Source organism: Sciurus vulgaris (assembly GCF_902686455.1).
Source record: "Sciurus vulgaris genome assembly, chromosome: 2".
Lineage (NCBI taxonomy): Eukaryota > Metazoa > Chordata > Mammalia > Rodentia > Sciuridae > Sciurus > Sciurus vulgaris.
Genome location: NC_136462.1, coordinates 190,519,134 through 190,534,477, shown reverse-complemented (window position 1 = coordinate 190,534,477; position 15,344 = coordinate 190,519,134). Strand labels below are relative to the sequence as shown.

Sequence of the window (15,344 nt, the reverse complement as noted above, 5' to 3'; positions counted from 1 at the left end):
GGAGCAAGGGAAAGCGGAAAGGATTTTCAGAAGATGTGAAATGAGCTTAGCTTACAGAATGAGGAGGAAAGTTGTCCTGGCTTATGAAGTGGGGAATGAGCACTGACAGATATCCCAGGAAAGGATGAGGAAAGAGTTTGAATGACAGACTAGAAGATTTGGCCTTTATCCTACACCTTATGTGGGGGATGGTTGGAGCAAGACTGGAGGCAGAAAGACCACCTGAGAAACATTGGAGGTTTGGGCCAGAGTGATGCTTACAGACAGGGAGAGATGTAATCCAATTCAGGATCCGTTTTGGAGGTCAGTGGCCAATGCACGAGGACAGATTGGATTTGGTGGGAAGAGAAAAGGAGGCATTAAGGACTAGCTATAGGTTTCTGGATCTGGGAGACTGGTAAAAGGGGCAAACATTAGGGGAAATGTGTCAAGTGGAAGAATCTCGAGAAATTCGAGTGGTCACGTTCAGAGGGGGTTGGTCACGGGACCAGAATTCTGAGGAAGTCCAGGGCTCCACATATTACTCTATATAGTGAGGAGTTATGCTAAAAAAAAAAAAAATCTGCCGACCACTCTAGGGTTCTGGGCGACAGGGCAAGTTCACCTGCGGCTCAGCAGCGACCCCTGGTGGTCCGGGGAAGTTCTTTCTCCTCCCCTCACTGGGGTCACTCCAAGAGGATTCTTGTCGTTCCTTCCAGACCTGAGGGGCGCAGAGCTAGGGAAAGGATGCCGGATAAATGGCCCCTGCAGAGAGATTCTGTATGCGACCAGGATGCTGCTGAAGTGTATGTGGGGTGGGGGAGCCTCGTGCATGTAGGCAAGTGCTCTATCTCTTAGCCACACCCCCAGCCTAGCAGGATGCTATTTCTTTATGGAAGACCAGAAAGATCCTTCCCCTCCTGTCTCCTCTATACCTTGACCAAGACCATCGCATTGGGCCCGTGAAAAAGATGCCCCCAACCCGGCATGGGCTGGTTCCTCCCAATCCTGCCTAAGCTGGAACCGAGAAGGAACAGAGACCCCCGAGGATCCGGACTGAAGTTCCTTTGGGATCCTCCCCGGATCTAGCTGGCCAGGATTCAAACCAACTTCCCTGTCTCCCGTCTCCTTCTAGGGAGCCCCAGGGTCCGGCGATGCCTCCAGGGAAGGAGACGATTGGAGGATCCGCCAGCCATCAATGGCCCTCTGACCTGGCACCTGTCTCAGCGACCCTGGCACACTTTCCCTCCCGCCCTCAACCCCACCCCACTCCGGCCTTCTCCCCTATTCCTGGTCCAACCCCTTGCCACTGGTCCCTCCCTTTCCTGCCCCCAAATGGACCTCGTCCCGCCTCCTGTCCTTGGCGCTGGGCCTTGATCATACAGCAGTCCCCCTTCCCTCGCTCCTCTCTTCCCGCACGACCCGAGATCTGCCGCCCGCTGCGGGGCTCTGGGCCACCCCCGGGCGTAGCGCGCCCCCAGCACAGGAGCGCCCCGCTTCGCCTGCGCCCCCTCCCGGCGCCCGGGCGGCCCGCCTGCCCCGCCCCTCGCGGGCCCCGCCGGCCTCCGACTCCCACTCCCCCGGCTCGCGGCCTCCCGGGGGCCCCGCGCCCCGCCCGGGCCCCGCCCCTTCCAGCAGAAGGCCCGCCCACGGCCCCGCCCACGGCCCCGCCCCCTGCGGCCTCTACCTTTGACGTCTTCCCCGGGGAGGTGGCGGGGGTCGGCGACCGAGTGCCGGCGGGACTCCGCGTCCGCGGCTCCGGCGGTCGCCGCGGGGGGCAGCGAGGTGACAGTGAACCTGCGGCTCATGGCGCGGAAGGGGCCAGGCGGCGCGGAGCGGCCCGGATCGCACAAGTGGCCGCGCCGGCCTCCAGGACCGAGCCGAGCCGCTTCCCCGCGCCCGCCGCCCCCCGCCCCCCGCCCGCCGCGCGCCACTCAGGGTCCTAGTGCCCGCTGCGCCGGGTCCCTGAATCTGGCCACTGGGCTCTCAATCCACCTGACGTTCCTGAAGAGCCCACCCAGCTGAGAGTCCTCCCTCATGGACCACCCCGGTGTGTGACTCTTGGAGCCCGGGCCTACCTCTGCTGGGGTCTCCTAAGCAACCGGGGTACACTCATGCATTGAGCACAGTTAATAGCGCGCCTGTGTTTCAGACAGTGGTGCGCGGCGAGGCCACTGGGGATAGGTACATCACTGATGGAACCGACTGGCTTCTTGCCCTCTCGGGGCTTATGTTCCAGTGAGAAGACGGGAGAAAGAGTATAAGTAAACAGACATACATAAGATTATTTGAGGCTGTGGTATATGTTAAGGAAAAAACAGGGCCATAGGAAGAGGCCAGAACGACTTTAAGGAGTGGCCTGAGAAGGCTTCCCAGAAGATTGATATTTGAGTTGGGTCCTCACTGATGAGAAGAGCCACCTATGCAAAGATTTGGGGGAAGAATTCTCTGGCAGAAGAAATAGCAAGTGCAAAGGCCCTGGGGTTAGAAGAAACCTGGTCTGTTCAAGAAGCAGCCATTGTGTCTAGAACAGAGTGAATGGAGAAGAGAGGGATAACAGATGAAGAAGGGAGAAAAGCAGATCAAATGGTCTTTTGAAGTCTCAGGGAAGGAGTCTAGATTCTTTTCTAATCCACAAAGGAATCCATTAAAAGGTTTTGGGGGTGCTGGGGATATAGCTTATTTGGCGGAGTGCTTGCCTAGCATGCACAAGGCCCTGGGTTCAATCCCTAGCACCACTGGGGGGGGGGGGTGTTGAACAGAAGAATGCTGTGATATCATTTATATTTTAACAAGATCACTCTAGCTGCCGGATGAACACTGCTAAAGAAAGGAAAGGTGTGAAGGCTGGGATCTAATTAGGAGTCTCCTGCAGACCCCAGGTGGGAAGTGATGGTGGCCAGGCTCGAGTAGTGGCCGTCAGCTGTTTTCAGGTAAGTTATGGAAGCAGGACCAGCAGGATCCGCTGGTGGGTGGGACTTGGCAGATGATGGTAGCAGTGGAGTCCAAGAGGAATCCTGTCTCACTCCTGCTGAGGCTGAACATGCACATATCGTAGGTATACACTCAAAACAAATGGCTGCCATGTGTACCAAACGGCTTTTCCAAGAATCTTCACAGTGACATTGCTCAGTATAGCCCCACACTGGAACCTACCCACGTGTCTGTCAATAATAAAATACATAAATAGCAGATTCACACAACGGAACACTATACAATACTAAAGAATAAACAAGGTACAATTTACAGAATAAATATGGATGAATCTCACAAATAGAACATTGAGCAAAAGAATCCAGACACAAAGAAGTACATACCTTATAACACTTAAAGCTTAAGAAATGATCAAAATCTATCTGAGCGTTAGAAGCAATCATAGTGGTAGCTTTTAGAAGAAGTGATTGCAAAGGAGGCCGAGGGTCTTCTGGGGTGATGACAAGTGTTTTGCTTCTGGACCTAGTTGCTGGTTGCATTCAGTTTGTGAAGATGTATTGAAACGTATGCTTGTATTAGGTGTACCTATCTGTATGTTTATTATATTAAAGCAAGGTCCTCACCTGGGGGCCCTGTTGACCATCAGGGGATATTTGACAATGCTTGGAAAGATTTTCAGTTGTCATAGCTGGAGGAGGGTTGATACTGGTACCTTGGCTTTGCACCAAGACTGCTGGGTGATGAATCACAGGCCCACTATCACTTCACTGTACCTTGCCCCTACATTGGGGCCTGTCATAGGGAAAGGGCTGACCCTGAGTGGGCCTAGCATCTGACCATGGATTGGACTACTTCCCAGAGGAAGATACCAAAGCTCCTATCATGTATGGAACTGTCCCCACAGCAGTTATACAGCCTCAAAAGTCCGTCATGCTGAGTGAGAAACCCTATACTAGAATCAGAAGTTTAAATAATTTGTTCCTAGATTTTAGGATGATCAGGTTCTAGGCTTGATTGAGGGGGATTGAGATTGTCCTTGATTCATGTGGTCATGACTGGAGGAGGAGGAGTTTTGGAAGATGGCGCCCAAGAGTTGGTTTGGACTGGATCGGTTGAAATGCCTCGTAAGCAAATGTGGAGTAGGGAGCTGAGCATATGCGTCTGGAGCTCAGGGGAAAGGTTAAGGCCAGGGATATACATTTTGGAGTCCTTAGCAGAGAGATGCTATTTGAAGCTGTGACTAGATCCCAGGGAATAAGTGTACGTAGAGGAGAGAACCCCAAGGATTGAACACAAGGGTGCCATCACTCAAAGGTTGCCAAAGGAAGATCCAACCAGTGAGTGAGAGGAGAACCAGGTGTCAGGGGTGTCCCCAAGACCAAGCAAAATAAGAATTTTAGGAGGAAGGGCAGATCAAGCCCATCACATGTGTGATGCACTGGCAGCTGGAGCCAGATGTGGCTCAGAGAGGGAAAGCGGTATGGTTTAGTGGGACAGGACCAGGCAGGATCACTGGGGAGAGCCTGGGAATTGAGAAGGGGAGTCGGTGAGTAGAGACCACATAGGGGGAGCTTTTCCTGGGGAGAGGATGGAAGTAGAGAAACAGAAGAGTGTCTGGAGGGAGACAGGACTTAGGAGGGATTTTAAACAGGCTGTGTTAAGGAGCGTTTTTATGCCAATGGAGTGTGTCATTCCTGGGCAAGAAGCAGACGACTTAGGAGAGTGGGGGTCCCCCAGAGGAAGCCAGGGGGCAGTTCTCTAAATTCCCACTTTGGCTCCAGGTCCAGGAGATGATCCGATCTGATGAAGCCCATCACCTCCATTCGCCCACCCCAACTCTTCAGTCGAGCGCCCCGCCCTCCTGTGAGGTCAAATCCACTCCTTAGCCTGGCATTCAGGTCTTCTCTCAGCTGGCCCTACCCCAACTCCTGTCCCAACCATTCCAGAATCCTCTTTGTTCCCTTCTATCCACCTGCTACCATATTGTAGCGTTTCGGGCCTCCTGCAGTTCCCCCAAGCCGCCCTGCTTTTCCTCGTCCCCCAATGCTTGCATCAAGAGCACCCATTCTAATGCCACCGTCCGCTCCCTCGCTGTGGCCTTGGGTGAATTGGGCCATTTGACCTTAGCTTCTCATCGGTAAAACAGGGGGCTGGTGAGGACCCTAATAGTACCTAGAAGGCAAGAGGATTGTTTTAACTCAAACGAAGCTCACGGCACAGGGCCTGACACGTAATTATGTACAAGAGGTAGCTACCGTCATGTTCATGTGCATATTTTACTTACCCACTGCCTCCCTCCGGGGCTTCTAGGCTGTTGCCATATGGAAATGCTGCCAGCAATACCCGTGTATCTGTTGTTTCATGCATATGTGTGAGGGTTACAGAATGGTTCACAGCTCATGGCAGATTCTCTCTATGAAGACAGGCCCATTGGCACAGGAAGGTGCCTTGCTCATCCTCCCCGTGACTGGTGACTGACTTCCAAGTGAGAAGGCACCTGGCTGGAAATGTTCTCCTACTTCAACCTCGATGCACAGAATCAATCTCTCTCTCTCTCTCTCTCTCTCTCACACACACACACACACACACACAATCAAGGATGATGCGCTCTACACCCTTCAAGCATAATCCCACCCCACCAACTACAGAATCTCCTGTAGCTCAGTCAGACCTTCTGGGGACAGAGCTTGGGTCTGTGCTCTAAGCAAGCTCTGAGGAGTGAGGGCCACTCTGAGGTCTGGGGACCACTGGGAGGTCCTTGAGGGAAGGACCAGTCCAACTTATTCCTCAGTCTCCAGTGCCCAGCACAGAGCCTCACTCCATGAAGGGGCTCCATAAATATTTGATGGATGAGTAAATAGCTTGGTCATTTCCTCAGCTATGAAATGGAAGTGATCACATACCTTTCTAACAGGAAGGACTGAATATACTAATATTTATGGGGATCCCAGGACACTGCCTGGCACCTAGAAAGCACTCTGTCATTTAAATATACACATCCATCCATATAAATATGCAGACATACATAAATGAAAGCTGCTCCTAAGGTTAGAGAATCCAAGTTTATTAGAAACATTCTGACCAAAAAAGCTGTGAAGACAGGACCCAGCCCACCTTCACTCCTCTCCATGTTCTAGAAGAAAACACCAGTTTGTATCCTGCAAACTGGCTTCTTCCCGGCAGGGATGGTCCCGTGGGGACCCACACTGCACTGCTGAAGACAGATGGGAGCCCTAGTCCTAAGGGCACTTCAGGATGTCCACGGTCACAGAGCCCACTTTGTCCACGTGGTTCCCCAACTGGGAATTCACACGCCAGAAAAAGCGATCCTGGCAGAAGTAGGCACTCTCTGCAGGGGACAGGAAGGCATGAGAGGAGTGATTCCTACCCCACCTCCACATCCAACTACAGAGACAGGAGCAAGATCTTTACAATCATTCCCTCCTGGATTTCTAGATTTTTCCAAGGTTTTTACATGACACTTCCACCACCACCTGCCTGTGAGATGCTGGAAGTTACAGACCTCGATGCCCAAAGCACTGGCACAGAACCTGGCACTCAGTAGGTGCTCCCTACACATTTTGTGAATGAACTAGCAAATAAATGAATGGATGCCCTGTCTTAATACTCAGAGAAATCCATTCATTATTATTCATTGAGAAAATCCATGTATTCATTCAAAAATTATTTCCTGGAGCTGGGGGTGTGTCTCGGAGGTAGAGCACTTGACTAGCATGAGACCCCAGCACTGCAAAAAAAAAAAAAAAAAAAAAAAAAAAATTACTAGCTCTAATTTTTTAAAAAGATAAATATGATAAAAAGTTACTGAATACCTACTATGTGCCAAGCACTGTTGAAGGTCTTAGAGATACAGAAAAAAATATATATATACATATGTATATACAGGCATGATCTCAATTCCTTTGGTGCTAATACTGTAGTGGGGCGAAAGAGAGGACTAACAAGCAAATGTGAACACAAGTGAAATTGATTCTGGCAATGTGGAAAGCTGTGAAGGAAATACAAACTCATAGTGAATAGGTAGAGTTCTCTGAGGTGGCCAACACTGAGAGCTGAAGGATGAGAGAGAGGCAGCCCGGTGACAATGTAGGGAAAGAGACTTCCAGACAGAGGGAACAGAAGGCACAAAGCCCTAAGACAGGAATGACCTTGATCTGTTGAAAGAGCAGCCAGTGTAGGTGGAGTACAGAGAATGAGAGGAGTAGCAGAGAAGCTGAGAACACAGAGGCATAGAGGGCAGGGGATCAAATCACCCTGGAATGGTTTGGTGTCATGCCCAGGACCATTTCCCTCCCTACTCTCAGGGAATACACCAAAGGTTATTAGAAATGAATATGACTTGGACTAAAGTGTTTGCAAAGGAGAGAGTTTTTTTTTTTTTTTTTAATGCTAGATTCAAAAACTATTTTGTCTGTAGAGTCAACAGACCTTGTCAACTGATGGCCTATGAGCAGTAAAAAAGAAAAGTATGACTCTAGCTATCATCCCATTTTACAGATGGGAAAATGAGGCTCCAACAGTAGCAGTGACTTGCCCAAAGATGCACAGCTACAAGTTGTCTTTTCTCTCACTGTATTCCCAGTGGCGGCACAGTGCTTGCCACGTTGAAGGCACCTGACAACTACTGTCTAACAGGAACAAGCCCCCTTGCAAAGCATACATCCTGTGCTAAAGGGGAAACAGCTTCCAGCTGGAAATGCGGTCATTCTGGGTCCTGGTCCCTGCCTATGCTGCCGACTCCCTGTATGATCTGAGGGAGTCTCTGCCTCTACCGAGCGTCAGTTAATTAGCGCTGGGCCATTCCCTCACGCTCCGAGGACCCTTTTCCGTCTTGTTGAGAATTTATCCAATCGCTAAGGCAGTGGAGCGAGTGTGGGCGTGTCTCATAAGGGGACCCTCTGTGGCTCGCACCACAGCCTCACCTCGGTATTGGAAGATGTTGTGCGAGTTCGTGGGCACTCCGGAGAACATCTGATCCACCCAAGTGGGCATCTGGGAGTCCACTGTCTCCGACTTCACGTCGAACCTGCAGGAAGGAGGCGAAGGGACAGGTGCTGAGCCAGCGGGCGGGCGACGGCGCCCGGGCTCCCCCTGCCGGCAGCCGCGGTAGCTCTCACCTCCAGAAGAGATGCTTGCTGAACAGCAGCGCCTTCCCCCAGTTAAGCCAGAGGACCCCGGTGATTTGGGTCACGTCCCGGGTCAGACCCAGTTTTTCCAGAGGCTGCGGGCCCAGCACCGCCGTGCCTGCGTACACCCACACTTGGCGCCCTGCAGGGGAGAAGGGTCACGTCGGTCTGGGGGTGCGGGGCAGGGACAGACATTCTCCTGGAATGTCAGAAGGGAAAAGTCGGCGAGGCCTTTCCTAGCCTGGCATGCCCGCAGTCTCTGCATCCAAGAGGCAGAGAGATACTAGGTACGATTGTGCAAGGGATGGCGAGTGGCCAGACCAAAATTCAACCCCCTAAAAGATTAGTTAAGTTGCATATGCCAGGAAGGGGCGCCCTTTTCGGATCGTGTATTTTTATTTTTTATTTTATTTATTTAGCCACTGGAAATTAAACCCAGAGACACTTTAATACTGAGCTACATCTCCAGAGCAGCATTATTATCATCATTATTATTATTATTATTATTATTATTATTATTATTATTATTTACTTTGAGACAGGGTCTCAATAAGTTGCTTAGGGCCTCGATATATGCTGAGACTGGCCTCAAACTTGCCACCCTCCTGCCTCAACCTCCCGAGTTGCTGGAACCACAGGCGTGAGCCATCCACCGCATCTGGTACTAATCATGTATATTTCACCAGTAACAGTGGGTCTCTATCTTCCCTGCCGGGTGAGGGTTGAGAAGCTGCGGAGTGAGAGAGCAGAAAACTAACCCGAGAAGAAGAAAATCTTATTGGAGATTGGCTCCTTAAAGGCAGAATCCAGTCGAGCAGGCAGTGCGGGCCACGTGTCGGTGATAAGGAAGGGGCCCTGGCGCCCTCTGTCCTCAGAGAATTGCCAATACCGTCTGAGAACGTGAGAAAGGGCAGGACAGGGCACTGAGCACTGAACCTAGGGCCAGTGGGCGAAGAGGGTGGTTCCTCCTCCAAGTCCCGCCCTCATCCACACATCGCTGCCCACTCACCCATCCTTGAATAAGTGCAGACAGTTCCCGATCTCCACAATGGCGTCGAAAATGTTGAGATTGCAGGCATTCTCCACTTGAACCGAAGACACGCTAGAGACCTGAGAAGAACTAGCTGTGGGGAGACATGTAGGGCCAGCTGAAGGGGGACCTATGGGACCGGTTGTGGGGAGCACCATGGTGAATGGGGTGGGCAGGCCATCAGGGGAACGGTGGGCTGCAGTGCAGGTGTGATGATGGGTGGGTCACATTCAGGTGGAGGACCTGAAGAGACACTGGCTGAGACTCCTCTTCCACTCCCCAAGCCCAGCTGAGCCCCACGCAGGCGCAGCTCTGCTCCCTACGTTGAAGCCTGCCTCCCCCAACCACCGACATGCTTCCCATACACTCAGCTTTCATTCAAGTCGTATTTTTCCTGGGCTGAGCCCTAGGGAGAGAAGGCAGAGGGTTCCCCATTCCAAACAGTGCTGAGAGCTTTAAAAACTCACAGATTTGCTCCTTTGATCCTAAAAAACAAAACAATGATTTAGATTGTTTGATAACCCCCAATTGGTTTGGATGTTGGTTTTTTTGTTTTTTGTTTTTTGGTTTTTTTTTTTTTTTTTTTTTTTTTGGTGTTTTTGGTGGTGCTGGGACCTGCACATACTAGTCTATCACTGAGCTATACCCCAACCCTCAATATCCCCAATTTTTTAAAATGAGGAACTAATACTAGATCATGACTAGTGATCATAGCAATGAAAATTTCAAACACATGGTGCTTACTATATGCCACATAGCGTTCTGACCCAATAAACTTCATCATAGCCTTTGAGGCAAGTACTGAAAGTAACCACTTTACAGATGAGGAAACAGGGTGAACTGACCTACCCAAGGTCACCTGGCTATGAAGTAGCTTGCCTGGGTTTTGAACCATATCTACCTCTCCCTAGAGTTTGAGTTCTTCAGCACCTTCTCCAAGCATTGACCAGACAGTGACTGATCCCAGACCCTACCGCAGATGGCTGTTGAGACCCCGACTCCTCCCCACTCCTGCATTCCCTGGTCCTGTGACTGAGTTACACCCTTCCCTCTGTGGCTTCCATTCCTGTCCCACAGTCTCACCATAGAGATGCTGGATCGATGTCACGTCCTCCTCATGCAGCAAGGTGCCCTCCATGAAGTTATACATGGGGTACATGAGTGACTTTGGCACCGAAGAGTGGCCTAGGCCCAGCGCATGACCGAACTGGTGTGCTGCCACAAGGAATAGGCTGACTCCTGGAGGGAAGGAACCTGAGATGTAAGTGCCTTGCAGAGATTCTAGCACTGGCCACCCCACCACCACTACTGCCCCAGCCCCCAACAGGGAAGCCTCTCAACCACCCAGTTCACCTTCATTTGGGCAGAAGCCCCACTTTTTGTCAATGTCGAAGTTTGAGGTGGTGGCACACCAGAGGCGATTATCAGTTCGGCCCTGGACGGTACAGGCCGAGTACTCCTGGCCCAGGAAGATAAAGGGGAAGATGCACATTTCCCCAGCGGAGTTGCCTCCAATCACAGCTGCATCAGCTGGAGAGACCGAGAGCCTTGGGTGAGCCAGGGGAGTGGCTCCAATAAGGGGGAGCCAAGCAAGGAGCTAGCGAATCTTGGTGATCTATTTGTAAAGCCTAGGGGGCGCTATGGAGCAGAGCACAGCAGAGACCTAGTGGTCAGAGCCTAGGTCACCAAACCAAGGAAGAGGCCTCAGGCTGAGCAAAGAAGACCCAAGCCGTGGTGTTTTGGCTGGGCAACTGGAAGTTAGGGCGAGGGATGTGGTAATGGTGTGCCAGAGGAAGGAATACAGAGACAAAATAACGGGTGGAAGAGCCTCATTTCAGGAACCAATGCAGAACGGCAGAGGAAAGCTGAATCAGGTAGGCAGGCCAGGTACCTCGGTTTGGGCAGAAGCCATACAGTTTGTCCACATCGTAGTTGGGGGTGGTGGCACACCAGTGGCGGCCATCAGAGCGACCTTGGGTGGTGCAGGCAGAGTAGGAATTGCCCTCGAAGACGAATGGAAACACGCAGGGTTTTCGGTCTGCATTGCCTTCGTAGGTGTAGAGTTCTGGGGAGGCGCAAACCATTCACCTTCAGGTGCAGCGCAGCCGTAGCTTGACCCATCCACCACGAGTGATCCAACCCTCCTCCCTTCAGCCCACTGATGAGGAAATTGGGCCCAGGAAGCAGGAGAGTGACTTGCAGGCCACACAGCACTGGTGGCAAAGATGGGATTAGAACCCAAGATTCTGAACCTACAGGGTAGTGATGCCCGCAGCCCTCACCATGACCCCACACTCACTCTCGCTGGGGCATAAGCCATACTGGCGGTCGGTGTCGTAGTTGGCGGTGGTGCCGCACCAAGGAGTGCCATCGGAGATGCCGGCTGTGATGCAAGTGGAGTAGGAGCGGCCCTCGAAGGTGAAGGGGAAGTGACAGGGGGCTCCATTTGCGTTTCCACGGTAGGTAGAAATCACTGTGGGAAGAAGGGGACTAGTGTAGGATCACTGCATATGGATGTAGAAGAAAGGAATGCGGGTAGGGAGTGTAGAGGCGCCGGGGCGGCTCAAGATCTCACCGGCGCCCTTGCCCAGAGACCACAACACGTCGTCGTCGAAGTGGGCGTCTCCCTGAATGCCGGGGCCAGGAGCAAAGGCGTGTGCCAGAACCCCGTTATTCCCGTCTAAGGGGTAAGGGTCTCCATGCTCTAAAGAAGCAGAAGGAAGGGAGTCAGAAGGAAGGGAGCGTCGCCGGGTAGGTTGTGCGCTGTGCAAGGGCGCCGACCAAACGCCGCCTGCAAACCCCCCTGCGCACCGCTTTCCCAGCCGTGAGCCCGCACCCTGCCCTCCCGCAGGAGTGGGCGCCTGCGGGCAAGCGGCGCGCAAGGCCGCCAGGGCAGGCAGAAGAAAGCGGGTCCACCACCCCTCCTCACTCTCCTTGGTCCTCCTCCCGTGCCTGTTCCGGAGTCCTGGCTTGCCCCTTCTCGAGTTCTCACCCGCGAAAGTAAACATGATGGTGATGTCCGCCTCCTCGTTATAGACGCGCGTGAAGGTGAGCGACGTCACTGCGCTCCACACGGCGAAGGCACGGGTAAAGGCATCATCGACGACGTGGGGCGGCAAGTCTTGGGTGTAGTTTTGGATCCTGTAGGGGAAAGCAGGAGGAAAGAGGTCAAAAGTGAGAGACTGGAGCAGGACAGCAGTGACGCCCCCCGTCTCAGAGTCTTCAACATATGCTATGCTCCCTGCGGTCCATACTTTCATCCATAAAGTGCCTTCGGAGACATCTCCCCCAACCGTTTGGGACCCCACGATGTCCCTGACAGAAGTCCCCACTCAGAAGGGGACACTGAGTCTCAGAAGTGAAGCCTTTTGCCCCAGGTCCTACAAGTAATGAATCCAGGACCTGAGACAGGATATGTTCACCTCGCCACAGTCTCAGATCGGCCTCCCAGCCCCACCCTGGTCACCCACTCTGACCCCAACTGCTCACCAATATGTGATGTTGTTGTGCTCCCACTTGGGTTGACCTGGAAAAGCTTGAAATCTGCCCATATCTGGGACACCACAGCGTGGGGTTCGTATGGCCTGCAGGGTGGTGCTGTCCAGCTGACCAGTCTCGGGCAGGGACAGCTGCTTCTGCAGATGCAGCAGACGTGATTGCAGGGACACCTCAGTGCTCACATACATGTGCATCTCAGTCTTCTGCACCTCAGTCTTCTGCATCTCAGTCTTCTGCGTCTCATGCTCAACGGTGTAACCATAGTGTAACAGGTATTCCTGTGGATGGAGAGCGGAGATAGCCCAGAGCCCCGAACCCATTTCTCTGCCCGTCTGGCCAGGAATTCCTTGAGGTGCTCAGGGACCATCAGTAAGGCATTAAAATCAGGACACTAGTGCTTCCTACCCATTCAAGAATACACCCCCTGCAGATGCCCTCAGCTCCTTCCCAGCCCTAGGCCCCCATTCCCCCAGAGGCCCCTGAGGTATATCTTTGTCCACCCCAGAATCCTCCAGTGTCCCATACCCCACACCACTTTCCATTGCCCACCTAGCAACCCCCATTTCCTGTTCCTGGTCATCACTGCTCTGAACATCTGCAGACCCCAGGGCCTTACCCTGGACACCTCTGTTCTGATCACCCTCACCACATCCCCAAACCATTGCTGCCTCCTTTGGTTCACTGCATCTCTTCCTGGTCAGTCCTCCTCAACTCTCCACTGGGATGTTTGCCTACCTGTGCCAGCTGCGTTTCAGTGAGGGTCATGCTTTTCAGGTCTCCGGGGAAGGTCATGGTATTGGCCTGGCGGTAGGCAGGGGCAGCAGAGCAGCATCCCAGCACCAGAATCGCCAGGACCAGGGGCTGCCAGGGACTCATGGTGAGAGTAGTAGTGTCTGACTGTAGCAGGGTCCTAGCAGGGCTTTAAAGAGTCTCCACTAACTGAATCGGTGACCCCGCCCCGCCCCTCCAGGAGAGTGCTGACTCGGTGTGTGTGTGTGTGTGTGTGTGTGTGTGTGTGTGTGTGCACGCGCACGCGTGCCCGCATGCCCACTGAGCAGCCCCAGCACTAGAAGGCAAAGAAAGGACTTAAATCACCTCCTCCTGTCCCCGCTGCCCGCAGTCTCCACTGCAGAGTTAGGCAGGACCCCAGGCCCACAGGAAACCGCAGGCACTCTGGGGAAGGGTTGGTTTCCCAAGCTGCAGTCTGTGGGAAAGGGAGGGAGGGAGATGGGCTGCAGGACTCCCCCAGTCCTCAGGCGGAAGGCCTCAAGTGGTCAGCTTTCCCAGACTCCTTGACCGGACTCCTTGAGATTCCCCAGCCCACCTCTGACCATCTGCTACATCCCCTCTTGGATTTCAGTCCTGGATCTCAGCCTCTGCCATTTTCCAGCTATGGGGCCTTGGCCAGAGCCCCAGCTCGGGCCCCTCCCCACACTCCAGGCTCTGACATACATGCTCACATACATGTGCATCTCCTCCCTGAACACCTGTCTTGACTCAGCTCCTCTCCCTGCTCCAACTGGGGACCGAAGGTCTGTCTTACGGGGGTTCGCCTGGGGAACCCCCTGTCTTCAGGATAGCAAAGGTAGAGTTAATACATCTGCAAACCTGTAGAGTCGGCTTTCCTCTTTTCTTTCAAGCCCTCGGGCAAATGTCCTCACCACGCTAAATTTGTTTCCTCAGTGGTAAAAAAATGGACCTTTGGTCCCTAAATTGATGTGCGGATAAGATAAGATCAAATACATAAAGTGCTTAGTACAGAATGTGTTGTAAGTCCCCAGTAGATGGTGGTGATTTTTAATGACGAAGGTCAAGACCAGAATTATGACCTGGAATGAGGAGACTCCAGTCTTGGGTTCTTTCTAAGGCCCCCTGGTGACCTGTTAAGTGTCATCCCACTTCCTGCTTTGGATACCTGACCGCCCTTTCCCTTCTGCAGCCCTGCTCCATCCAGGGAGAGCTTCAGCTCCAGTTCTCCCATAACCAGAAGCCTCCCCTCTCCTTCCACCCAGCCAGCCGGTGTGGAGCAGGGGCCATGTTTTTTGCCTTCTCCAAGGCCATATTTAGGAAGAACAACAATAACAATTCAAAAGGGCTTACCAGTTGGGCATGAGTGGTTTAATACCAATGACTTGGGGAGCTGAGGCAGAAAGATGGCAAGTTCAAGGCCAGCCTGGGCAATTTAGCAAGACCCTGTCTCAAAATAAAAAATAAAAAGGGCTGGGGAGGGGCTGGGATTGTAGCTCAGTGGTCAAGCGCTTGCCTAGCACATGTGAGGCCCTGGGCTCGATCCTCAGAACCACATAAAAAATAATAATAATAAAAATACAAAAGTAGTGTATCCATATACAACAATTTAAAAAAAAAAAAGGCTGGGGTGTAGCTCAGTGGTAGAGTACCCATAAGTCCAAACTTCAGTTCCAATTAATTAATTAACTAATTAATAAAAGGGTCTCATAGCCAGGCATGGTGGAGTACACCTGTAATCTTAGCCACTCAGGAGGCTAAGGCAAGAGGATTGCAAATTCAAGGCCAGCCTTGGCAACCTATTGAGACCCTGTCTCCAAATACAAAATTTAGAAATAGGAATGTAGCTCAGTGGCAGAGGCCCTCTGGGTTCAGTACTACAAATACATACACACATCCATAGCCTACTAGGTGCCAGGCATCTTACATACGCCTAATAAATGAGTTTGTGAGACAGAAACAATTACTTCCCTTATGGGAAAACAGAAGCTCTGAAGCTTCCTATTTAA

The 15,344-nt window shown here is 52.3% G+C and overlaps 2 protein-coding genes across 3 annotated transcripts in view; both read right to left on the bottom strand.

The window, feature by feature from the left end:
* Window positions 1-1,862, bottom strand: part of SLC12A5 (solute carrier family 12 member 5) — a 36,643-nt gene extending 34,781 nt beyond the window's left edge. Inside the window, exon 1 of one of the 2 annotated variants that reach the window (XM_079127559.1) lies at window positions 1,667-1,862. In XM_079127559.1, coding sequence (XP_078983685.1) covers window positions 1,667-1,787 — 121 coding nt within the window. In that variant the 5' untranslated portion in view covers window positions 1,788-1,862. The remainder of the gene's footprint in view (window positions 1-1,666) is intronic. The other variant, XM_079127558.1, reaches the window with a different exon arrangement.
* Window positions 1,863-5,965: 4,103 nt separating this feature from the next.
* On the bottom strand, window positions 5,966-13,616 carry MMP9 (matrix metallopeptidase 9). The gene is made up of 14 exons (XM_079125775.1): window positions 13,324-13,616; window positions 12,580-12,866; window positions 12,083-12,231; window positions 11,666-11,794; window positions 11,390-11,563; window positions 10,982-11,155; window positions 10,444-10,620; window positions 10,174-10,329; window positions 9,558-9,575; window positions 9,070-9,184; window positions 8,819-8,952; window positions 8,052-8,202; window positions 7,857-7,960; window positions 5,966-6,262 (listed from the first exon to the last, which is right to left on the bottom strand). Exons 1-14 carry the CDS (start codon window positions 13,462-13,464, stop codon window positions 6,153-6,155), a joined length of 2,019 nt encoding a protein of 672 aa, XP_078981901.1. The 5' UTR covers window positions 13,465-13,616; the 3' UTR covers window positions 5,966-6,152.
* Window positions 13,617-15,344: the final 1,728 nt, after the last annotated feature.